The sequence below is a fragment of the Macaca mulatta genome, chromosome 13, assembly GCF_049350105.2.
Source record: "Macaca mulatta isolate MMU2019108-1 chromosome 13, T2T-MMU8v2.0, whole genome shotgun sequence".
Lineage (NCBI taxonomy): Eukaryota > Metazoa > Chordata > Mammalia > Primates > Cercopithecidae > Macaca > Macaca mulatta.
The window spans coordinates 123,351,417-123,363,544 of NC_133418.1; the positions used below are offsets into that span (position 1 = coordinate 123,351,417).

At 50.4% G+C, this 12,128-nt stretch overlaps 1 protein-coding gene across 1 annotated transcript in view; it reads right to left on the bottom strand.

Moving 5' to 3' along the window:
• TPO (thyroid peroxidase) overlaps positions 1–12,128 on the bottom strand; it is a 112,896-nt gene that overhangs the window by 36,771 nt on the left and 63,997 nt on the right. Inside the window, exons 8-11 of the mRNA XM_077958732.1 lie at positions 11,863–12,121; positions 7,850–8,020; positions 2,531–2,768; positions 211–419 (exon numbers count right to left, since the gene is read on the bottom strand). Of these exons, the coding sequence (XP_077814858.1) occupies positions 211–419; positions 2,531–2,768; positions 7,850–8,020; positions 11,863–12,121 (877 nt within the window). The remainder of the gene's footprint in view (positions 1–210; positions 420–2,530; positions 2,769–7,849; positions 8,021–11,862; positions 12,122–12,128) is intronic.

Consider the following 12,128-nt stretch of genomic DNA (forward strand, 5'->3'; position numbering starts at 1 on the left):
GGGCCCCGCTGGATCCCATTTTCTAGGCCCCCAGTTCCTGTCTCACTAGAGAAGGGTCCCGCCCGCCCCGGGAGCTGCCCTGAGGGTGTAAGGCAGGGCATCGACTGTTTTCTAAACAGGGAAAAGTTAAACTCAGCTCCTTGGGAAGACAAGGTTTGTTTGATGAGATGCACGTGCTGTAAGGTGGTGTGAGAAAAGACCAAACGTCACCTTGAGGAAAGGTCTCCCTCCAGGCCTCCAGGTTCATGCCAGGGATGCTGTCACAAGACTCAAAGTCTTCAGGGAATTTTCCGACTCGGAAGGCGTCCACGGGCACCCTGGTGAGGCCGGTGTTGTCACAGATGACCCGAGACAGGGAGTGCTTCTCCAGCTCATGCCTCTGCGCGTCCGTGAAGACGTGGCTGTTCTCCCACCAAAACCTCCAGGGAAGGAGACAGAGCGTAAGTTCACGGTGCCTGGAGAACCCCCAGGGCAGGCACTCAGGACCAGCCACCCACTGCTGTGTGCTGCTGGCCTCCCCTGCGGCGCCTGCCCAGACCCCCAGCACCTGGGGCCGCGCAGGTGCAGGCACTGAGGACCTGAAGGAGATGCGGAGGGGCAGCACGGCGTGCACCTGGCTGTCTGAAAGAGCGGCGTCAGATGGAGGAGGGGCTCAGAGCCACTTCGCGTGTTGACTGTGAGAATCTATTTTGCTGCATTGCTGTTATTTGGGGTGCAATGCTGTGTTAAAAACAAGAATAATTACAGCAAATTCAGCTGCTTTACAACGGGCTGCTCTCCAGTCTGAAGTCAGCGTGCCCTGCACGGTCTCTCTACCTTCAGCTTCTTCCTCCAGGCCATGGGTAATCAAGAAAATTGCAATGTGAAGAAATGAAGTCCCACTTTCCTCTCAAAATACGAAAATCGTTGCCAAAGCGCCAGCAGCTCCTGGCCTGAGTGCCATAAAGCACACATTTCCCCGGCCACATAAAGCTCTTCTGCTTCCCATCACGGGGATGAATTCCTCTTAGAACATAAAAGAGAGGCCCCATTATATGGAAGTTAATTGACCCCATTTTTGCATTGGGGAGATATTTGGTCATAAATACACAGGATGAGAAATTGCGGGCACCACCCCAGGAATCTGCCAGCTGCCTCTGATTTCAGATGGAGCTTCAGCCATGGGTGGCATAAAACACGCTTGGGAGACACACATATGGGGCAAGTTGGTGAAATCTTCCCCCTTCTGAGCGAGTGGCTTCCCATGTCCCAGAGAATTCCAAACGCACGTTTACTGAAGACACAGCTATGAGGGAGACAAGTTCATCTGGTAATTTCTCCCCAGGTGTTCGTAGCTCTTTGAAATGCTGCATCTCCGAAATTAGAGACAAAAGTCACACTGGGGAAAGGACAGGAGCCTCCGCGTGTGACAGGTGCACTCTCTGGAAAGAGCACAGATCCTTTACAACAAAAATCTGACCTTGGCACAGTGACTACCAAAAATAGAGAGAGAGCTGGATAGGTAGGGATGTCTTTAAAAGCAAAAGAAAACGTTTTCCCATTGTTTTTGTCTGTGTTGTTCCAAAATCTTTTTTTTTTTTTTTTTTTTTGAGACGGAGTCTCGCTTTGTCGCCCAGGCTGGAGTGCAGTGGCCGGATCTCAGCTCACTGCAAGCTCCGCCTCCTGGGTTTACGCCATTCTCCTGCCTCAGCCTCCCGAGTAGCTGGGACTACAGGCGCCCACCACCTCGCCCGGCTAGTTTTTTGTATTTTTTAGTAGAGACGGGGTTTCACCATATTAGCCAGGATGGTCTCGATCTCCTGACCTCGTGATCCGCCCGTCTCGGCCTCCCAAAGTGCTGGGATTACAGGCTTGAGCCACCGCGCCCGGCCTGTTCCAAAATCTTAACACTGGTATCCTGTGCACCTGCTTCTACGGGAGTGGGGAAGGACTCAGAATCAGACGGGAACAGGATCTGGCTCTGACTCCCTCCAGTACAAACCTCCACATTCCAGGTTGAACTTGAGGAGGGAGCAGACATGTACGAGGCAGGCAAACCGGGACCTCAGCTTTCTGCTACCGGCAAGCACCTCTGTGTGCAGGCAGGGGCTGGGGGACCGGGAGGCCTGTCCAGCCCAGAGGCATCCATGAGCACCAGGCATAGCCTGTGTCTGCGCCTGAGTCACTGTCCACCTCTGCGCTTTCCTGGGCATCGTCAGGGGACGTGGGGGATGGGATGCAGTCTCAGGGCTGTCACGAGTGTGTCACAATTTGTTTTTGTTAGGCGCCTGTTTGCTCATGTGGTTGGATCTAGGAAAAATCAGTGCTAGCTCCCATTCTAAGTGCTACATGCTTTGTAGTTGCTTCATTGTTATGAAAACACGGTTCGAGGTTAAGGAAACTATGGGTGGGAGAAACAATCTGATCAGCTTATGTAAGAGTTGAGCGGTGGAGCCAGAATTTGGATGCAGGTCTGGCTGGCTTCTGAACCAATGCAGACCACCTGCCTCTGTGCAGAACAAGAAGGAAGACATTCCGGACAGGAACCTACCAGTCTCCGTCCCGCAGAGCCTTCATCTGCTTCCCAATGAGACAGGCAAACAGGGGGCCTGTCCGAGCCCTGGGGAGGAAGTTTTCAGCTAAGCCTCCCAGCCAGACGTCGATGTTGTCAGGATGCTTGTACAAGTCCAGGATCTTGTCGGCCACGCTCCTGCTGGCGATGGCTGTGCTCAGGTCAGCGGGGGTCTCCAGGCGAGGCAGGCCACAGAACTCCCTCCACTCGTTGTAACCTGCACAGGGGAGAGGCTGCACGGTTTCTCTCAGAGACCTGAACCTTCGTTGAGCCCATCTCGCTCATGCCGTGGTCCCCAAGACGGGAAGCACAGCAGGGCAGAGTCCCGTCCCACCCTGTGACACTGCCCAGCCGTTTGCCAGGCTAGGCTATTCCAGCTCAGAAGCCAGAGCTCTTTCTGCAGGGTTTGTTCATAAAGGAGCTGGAGACAGCAAGAATGCTGAGTCCACGACATTTAAGTGCATTCCTGTTATCGCCCAGCCTGCACTTAGTTCTCACCTCTCCAGAGCAACCGAGACAGCTCTGCATCCTCTTCAGAGTTTACCTCCCACAATGACATCAGGAGCACACACAGAAGCCAGCACTCTCTCTCGCTCTCTCTCTTCCCCCTCCCCCTCTCTCATGCGCGCACACACACACACACACACACACAAAGGGACACACACAAATATCTTTATCTGTCTGGCTAGTCATCTCCACATTGAAGACTAGAGATCTTTTCTTGCTGGGAACCCTGGTGAATCCCTGGCCTCTCTTCTCACTCCTCCTTCTGCTCGCTGCCCCACGCCTGAGCTGCTCACTGCCCAGGCCCTCATTCATGGTCTGACTCTGTGGCTGTACCTTTGCCTGACACTGGTGCCCCTCCCTGTGCCCTGCTCCTTACATCCGCCTTCGTCCCTCATCCACTCCTCTTGGTTCCACTGTCGCCTCCTCCAGAAGCACTCCCTCCTCAAGGCTGGGCGACCCTCACTCCCGTGGGGTCTGATCAGAGCGCAGTCCAGGGCCTCTGCTGCTGTCTCTGCTCATCCACCCGCCCTGTGTGGTGCTTTAGCTAAGACTGTCTGGTTCTATCCTCAGCGCCCTGCCCACCGCAGGCTCCCAGCAGAAGTCCCGGACAAGTGCACGCACAGCAACATGTGAGCACTGGGCTGGTTCCCCCAGGGGCAGTGAGGCTTTCGCGGGACAGAAGGCCGGGCCTGTGGTGTCTCGTGTTTAGACCAAACAGAACTGGGAGAAATAGCCAGGCATCCTCGTTAGTCTGGGAAGGGGATGCCCACGTGACAAAGAGACTCATGGAGCCAAGGGGTGGGAACAACTTGGAGGAAGACAGATCGGAGGAACGGACAAACTGGAGGAGGAAGGCATGAGCGACATTCAAAATCTGAGCTTTTAGAGGCTGGGTGCGGTGGCTCAGGCCTGTAATTCCACCACTTTTGGAGGCCGAGGCGGATGGACTGCCTGAGGTCAGGAGTTTGAGACCAGCCTGGCCAACATGGTGAAACCCTGTCTGTACTGAAAATACAAAAATTAGTCAGGTGTGGCGGCAGTCGTCTGTAATCCCAGCTACTAGGGAGGCTGAGGCAGGAGAATTGCTTGAACCTGGGAGGCGGAGGTTGCATTGAGCCGAGATCGCACCATGGCTCTCCGGCCTGGGCAACAAGAGTGAGGCTTCGTCTCAAAACAAATAAACAAACAAAAACAAAAATAAAAACACCCTGAGCTTTTAGAAAACTGCTGTCAGGTGCTATTGAGTCCATTTCTTAGCAGGCTGAGAGCCATTTCCCTGGTTAACCGTCAGGAGGAACCCGTGTGTGTCTGACTCTTGTGCTCCTAGAGTCACCCCCCTTGGCTGGCCCCACAGCCCTGGTGCTGCTGCATCTGGCAGGGGATCCCCTGATCCCCCATGAGAAGCTGTGCTGCCTCAGCCTGACTCCTGCTGTCCGCAGTGGCTCTGCTGCCCTGTATCTGCAGAAACCACTCTTATTTTCTGTTTCCAGATGGGCCATCCTGGCCCTTTCATCAAAGCCACCGGGAGGTGGCTACCTGTGTCCCTCCAACTCAGCACCTCCAACAAAATTTCATCTTTATCACACAGTCTACTTTAGCCTAGACCATCCCAAACATACCCCACGAATGTCTCAGCTCCAGTAACAGGCAACCTGTAGACACTCGGTTTATATAGAAAACACAGATGCCCATTGCTTGCCACAGGGCTTGGGGGACACAGCCGTTATTTTATTTACTAAAAGAATGCATTTATTTTCAGAGTAGTCAAAAACAAAAATAATGAGCAAATTAAAATTCTAAAACGAGGAGAGGTTTCTATACTGACAATTTAGACCATTGTCAAACTGTTTTAATTAGTACAATAAAAGCATTTTCACACCTGTGGGAGATTGACATCTTAATTTTAAAAAGAAAAAACAACGAAGTTAGGAGGGCATTTTCCTTTCTTATTGCTCTGAGAGGAAACCTATTTGCATCTTTTTCCAATTCTAGAGGGAAAATGTGCAAGGTCTGGGAAGGAGGTAAAGACATGGAGGCTGAAGCTCTTCACAGCTCCGGAGGCCACAGAGCCCGGAAGGAACAACATCACTTCGGATGTCCCTGCCTGTGGGAGACACCGCAGAAACGGGAATGCAAAAAAGGTGTTTCTGTTCTGTTTTGTTTTTCTGAGACGGAGTCTCGCTCTGTCACCCAGGCTGGAGTGCAGAGGCATGATCTCGGCTCACTGCAACCTCCGCCTCCTGGGTTTCAGGCAATTCTCCTGCCTCAGCCTCTCAAGAAGCTGGGATTACAGGTGTCTGCCATGACGCCCGGCTAATTTTTTGTATCTTTAGTAGAGACAGGGTTTCACCATCTGGCCAGGCTGGTCTTGAACTCCTGAACTTGTGATCTGCCCGCCTCGGCCTCCCAAAGTGCTAGGATTACAGGCATGAGCCACTGTGCCCGTCCGCAAAAAAGTGTTTTGGGGAAGGTTGTACATTTTATATTCACAGTAAAGTACAACAAACGATTTCAGGGCGTGGCGGAAATCACCATCCCAGCTCAGCGTGCTGAGACACGAGCGTTTCTCTTTTATCTAATTTAGCCTGAGATCTAACTAATCAGATCTAACGAAGCTTCTGCTGGGTTTGTGGCCTTTCTGGTGCATCGATGCCTCCAGTTGCTGGAATTCAGACCTGGGGACGTTGCCTAAACTGTCTGTGTGTCAGTCTCTCAGTCCATCTTTTAGAACGTGATCGCAGTCTGGCCTTCCGCGGTGGCTGGGGTATAGAGTGCTAACACACGCAGTGGGCTTCGAACTGCAGGCCACAGGGACCCGCGTGGCAGCTCTTACACTGCTGTGTCATGACTCCTCCTGTGTGCTCACACCAAGCACTCTCGTGTGTGTGTCCCCAACACTCAAACGTGAGGTTGACTCTACTGTCCTGGGCACTCAGGGAAGGAACTGGGAACCACACAGGTTAATTAAGAAATTCATCCAAAATTGAACTCCTCAGGTCCAAACCCAAGTCTTTGGAACACAAGTCGGGCTGTGTGCTGGTCTTACTCCTGTTCCCTTCCCACCAGGCCCTTCTGTCCTCGTCAGCGTTTATTTGCCCAAACATACATTTATTCATTCATTCATTCATCCATCCATCCATCCATCCATCCATCCATCCATCCATCCATCCATCCATCCAGTGAGGGTTCCCTAAGTGCCTGTTCTGTGCCAGTCAACAGCTCTGGGTGCTAGTGACCACAGCCCTGAAACACAGCCCTTCCTCCTGGGCTTATGATCTTTGGGGGACCCACAGGCCAGTGGGAACGTGGATTTTCACCTTTGGCCACATTTCAGTTGGTGAAAAGTAGAGCAGACAAAGGTGGGGGTTGTGAGGGCTGGGATGGGGTCACCTGCTCTCTGGCGCAGTTAGCTCAGAGAAGTCAGCAGTGGCAACATGAGGAGGTCAAGCTGTGGGGCCTGAGCAGGGCCAGCAGCAAAGGGGGTCCCAGCCAGAGGCAAGGTGTGTGTGGGCATGTGCTGGGCATGTGTGGGTGTGTGCTGGGCATGTGCCAGGTGTGTGCTGGGTATGTGCCAGGTGTGTGCTGGGCATGTGTAGACAGGTGTGTGTTGGGTATGTGCCGGGTGTGTGCTGGGCATGTGCTGGCTATGTGCTGGGCATGTGCTGGGTGTGTGCTGGACATGTGTGGGTGTGTGCTGGGCATGTGTTGGGTATGTGCTGGGCGTGTGCAGGCATGTGCTGGGTATGTGCCAGGCGTGTGAAGGCATGTGTGGGCTGTGCTCCCTGAGCTCTGGCAACAAGGAAGCAGCTGTGTTTGGGTGCAGGGAGTGAGGGGGACAGTGTGCATTATCCTGACACACATGGGGCCCCTTCTGCATCCTCCCAACTCACGTTTAGTCCCCAGATATTCACAGCCTGTGTGGTTGCTGATCCCAGCCCTTCCAGGTGCCACTGGTAAGGAAGGCAGGAATGGGGGAAGGGCCAGGGGACAGAGGAAGGCCCAGGGATGTGGCAGAACAAGACTTGCCAGCACTGTCCGTGTCACATGTCACCCACGCACAATAGGAGGGCGCCTCCCAAGCTCCCAGGGTGCATGGAGAGAACAGAGCCGCACACAGAATACGAGGTCTCAGGGGATCGGGCCTGGACAGGTGCTGCAGGTTGACCAGACAACCGAACCACCTAGGAGCCCAGAGGAGGGAAGGCTGAGGTGGGCCTGAGGTCAGGGAGTTGGGAACTGGGCAGGTCAGGGAGGAGGCTGCGCAGTGGGGCCTGGGAAAGGCAGGAGCCAGGTCGGGTGTAGGGAGCACAGGGGGCTGCTGGCCTGAGAGGAGCAGCCACTCCCACCAGGGGCCAGCTTGGACCAGTTAGCTAACAGCAGTCCTGATGTGGTGGAACGATCTCTGCAGGCCCTAGGATCTCGCTGGGGGGAGGAGAAGGGGACGGGGGCACTCTAGCCATCCCAGGAGCTTCCCGGGACGCCAGACGCAGACCTGCCATTGTCTGCCCGTGCAGTGCCTCCTCCCTCTACTAGAAGCGGGTGTTTCTCAAGGTCCTAGCTCATACGTCCCTGGGAGGTTCAGAACCACCCTCTTTGTGCCATTTCTCTCTCTAAGAAAAGCTCGAAGTGGCCTCTATAGCTGGATGAACTGGAGTCCTTTAAGAGCCATTGCTTAGAAGGCATTAGATTTGTGATTGTTTTACTTTAAATCAGTCTCTCTAGCAGCAGGTTGCTAACTCGGCAAATCCTGCAGCAGCTGCGTGAGGTGTGCAAGGGAAGGAACTGGCAGACCTGGGAGCCCGTGGTCCCGGCCCCTCTGCAGGTTGATGGACGCCAGATCCAAGGTGCTGGAATTGGACAGCACAAAGAGCCTTTCCGTCAGTTCCTCGTTCATCAGCTGATCCTGCACCTGCAGTTTGGCTGGTCTTGCAAGAAGGCCTCGTATTAGTGGGTCCAAACCACCTGGAAAATACCATGTGCAAAGCAAGGACAGTTCTCGGCTCAGTTCTAGAGAAACAACAATATTTCAATCTTGTCCTTAGCAAATCTTTGTGTAAGTTCATGAATTCCGCTTGTGTGATTCCAGAGTTTCCTGAATGTCCTCAGGACACTGCCTTGCTGGCGGGTGAACCACTGGGCTGGCACTGATGATGTGGCTCATGAGGGATGGACCCTCAGAAAGAAAGGGGCCTGGAGAAGGAGTCCACCAGTTTTTAAAGCTTTTTGTTTTGTTTCTTAGCAACAGAAAGATTACAAAAAAAAGAAGCATTTGCTGACTTCTAACATCCAGAACAGTGAAAGGAAGACTGAGCTTAGCTGAGGGAGTGGCCAGGGTGCCTGGGGACCACTGTTCCTGTCATTTCCAAAGGCCCCGTGTGGAAAGCAGGCCCCACCGCCTTCAGGGTCCCTCTATCTCAGTGGCGTGTGAACCCACCACTGCATGCCACCAGTCTTTAAAGTTTGGCCTTAGGATGCCCAAAAGGAAGACTTAGGAATCACGACGTGCATCGTCCTGTGTGGGATGACCTGGGTGTCTTCAAATGCCAGGTACCTGCCGAGGGCCGGGCCAGCCCCTGCCTCTCTGGTGCACTGTGCATGACTCAGCTCTCATCTAAGCAGGCATCGCCAGACACACTGCCGCACCCCTGCCCTCCCCTCTCCCCACTACACCTGGAGCCGGTCAACTTTTGAGTCAGGTTAGAAGCTCCCAGAAAGACACACAGAGTACTGGGAAAGGAACATAAAGAAAAAATGGGGAAGCTTAAAAATAACCCTTCCAAAAAACTAACTGGGGGAATAGAATCATTTTCTTCCAAATAATTAACTTCCAAAGGTAACCCATCATTAACATTCTAAAGATGAGGGTGCTGATCATAACTATAGAATGGTTTAGCCTTTTATTTTTATTTTATTTTCAAATGGATTTTCACTCTGTTGCCCAGTCTGGAATGCAAAAGCGAGATCTCGGCTCACCTGCAACCTCTGCCTCCCAGGTTCAAGCGAGTCTCTTGCCACAGCCTCTCAAGTAGCTGAGACTACAAGCACCCGCCACCACGCCTGGCTAATTTTTTTTTTTTTTTTTTTGTATTTTTAGTAGAGACAGGGTTTCACCATGTTGGCCAGGCTGGTCTCAAACTCCCGACCTCAAGTGATCCACCTGCCTCGGCCTCCCAAAGTGCTGGGATTACAGGCGTGAACCACCATGTCTGGGCCCAGTTTAGCCTTTTAAAATGCTTTAAACACATTTATTTTCCCCACAGATATTAAAAACCCTGTGTAGGATCAGCAAGTGTGCCCATACGGAAGGTCTGCATGGCTGTGGTGAGTCATAAGAAAGAAGGGAGAACTGATGAACATCGATGAGAAATCCCCAATAAAATACCAGTAAACCGAATCCAGCAGCACATCAAGAAGCTTATCCACCACAATCAAGTCGGCTTCATCCCTGGGATGCAAGGCTGGCTCAACATACACAAGTCAATAAACATAATCCATCACATAAACAGAACCAATGACAAAAACCACATGATTATCCCAATAGATGCAGAAAAGGCCTTCGACAAAATTCAACTGCCCTTCATGCTAAAAACTCTCAATAAACTGGGTATTCTTGGAATGTATCTCAAAATAATAAGAGCTATTTATGACAAACCCACAGCCAATATCATACTGAATGGGCAAAAACTGGAAGCATTCCCTTTGAAAACTGGCACAAGACAGGGATGCCCTCTCTCACCACTCTTATTTAACATATTGTTGGAAGTTCTGGCCAAGAAAATCAGGCAAGAGAAAGAAATAAAGAGTATTCAATTAGGAAAAGAGGAAGTCAAATTGTCCCTGTTTGCAGATGATATGATTGTATATTTAGAAAATCCTGTTGCCTCAGTCCAAAATCTCAAGTTAATAAGCAACTTCAGCAAAGTCTCAGGATATAAAATCAATGTGCAAAAATAACAATCATTCCTATACACCAATAACAGACAAACAGAGCCAAATCATCAGTGAACTCCCATTCACAATTGCTACAAAGAGAATAAAATACCTAGGAATCCAACTTACAAGGAATGTGAAGGACCTGAAAGGAGAACTACAAACCGATGCGCAATGAAATAAAAGAGGACACAAACAAATGGAAGAACATCCCATGCTCATGGACAAGAAGAATCAATATCGTGAAAATGGCCATACTGCCCAAGGTAATTTACAGATTCAATGCCATCCCCATCGAGCTACCAATGACTTTCTTCACAGAATTGGAAAAAACTACTTTAAAGTTCATATGAAACCAAAAAAGAGCCCACATTGCCAAGAATATCCTAAGGAAAAAGAGCAAAGCTGGAGGCATCATGCTACCTGATTTCAAACTATAGCACAAGGCTACAGTAAACAAAACAGCATGGTACTGGTACCAAAACAGAGATATAGACCAATGGAACAGAACAGAGGCATCAGAAATAACACCACACATCTACAACCACCTGATCTTTGACAAACCTGACAAAAATAAGAAATGGGGAAAGGATTCCCTATTTAATAAATGGTGCTGGGAAAACTGGCTAGCCGTATGTAGAAAGCTGAAACTGGATCCCTTCCTTACACCTTATGCAAAAATTAATTCAAGATGGATTAAAGACTTAAATGTTAGATCTAGAACCATAAAAACCCTAGAAGAAAACCTAGGCAATACCATTCAGGACATAGGCATGGGCAAGGACTTCATGACTAAAACACTAAAAGCAATGGCAACAAAAGCCAAAATTGACAAGTGGGATCTAATTAAACTAAAGAGCTTCTGCACAGCAAAAGAAACTACCATCAGAGTGAAAAGACAACCTACAGAATGGGAGAAAATTTTTTGCAATCTACCCATCTGACAAAGGGCTAATATCCATAATCTACAAAGAACTTAAACAAATTTACAAGAAAAAAAACAAATAATCACATCAAAAAGTGGGCAAAGGGTATGAAAAGACACTTCTTAAAAGAAGACATTTATGCAGCCAACAGACACATGAGAAAATGCTCATCATCACGGGTCATTAGAGAAATGCAAATTAAAACCAAAATGAGATACCATCTCACACCGGTTAGAATGGCGATCATTAAGAAGTCAGGAAACAACAGATGCTGGAGAGGATGTGGAGAAATAGGAATGCTTTTACACTGTTGGTGGGAGTGCAAATTAGTTCAACCATTGTGGAAGACAGTGTGGTGATCCTCAAGGATCTAGAACTAGAAATACCATTTGACCCAGTGATCCAATTACTGGGCATATACCCAAAGGATTATAAATCATGCTACTACAAAGACACATGCATATGTATGTTTATTGTGGCACTATTTAAAATAGCAAAGACTTGGAACCAACCCAAATGTCCATCAGTGATAGACTGGATTAAGAAAATGTGGCACATATACACCATGGAATACTATACAGCCATAAAAAGGATAAGTTCGCAGCTGGAAATCATCATTCTCAGCAAACTATCACAAGGACAGAAAACCAAATACCGCATGTTCTCACTCATAGGTGGGAATTGAACAATGAGAACCCATGGACACAGGGCAGGGATCATCACACCCCATCTGTCGTGAGGTGGGGGCAGGGGGAGGGATAGCATTAGGAGAAATGCCTAATGTAAATTGTGACTTAATGGGTGCAGCAAACCAACAGGGCACATGTCTACCCTATGTAACAAACCTGCACGTTGTGCACATTTACCCTAGAACTTAAAGTATAATAAAAATATAAAAAAAGAAGGGCGACTTCACAGGGACCAGCTGCAGGGACTGCACTCACTCACCTCCGTGGAGGAGCGTCCATGGGCTGAAGAAGGTCTCGTGCAGCCACAGCCCGGGCAGGCCGGGGTGCTCCTGGAAGCCAGCGTCCAGCCTCCTCACCAGCGGGTGGATCGTGGCGTGGCCGAAGCGGAAGGCGGCCGTGGAGAACACGTTGGACACAGTGGGGTTGGCGGCGGAGTCATAGCCTTCATAGGGGCCCACGTACTGCTGGAAGGCCTCGGGTCCCAGGATCCTGGGGACGTAATCCCTCAGGGTGATGATCTATGCA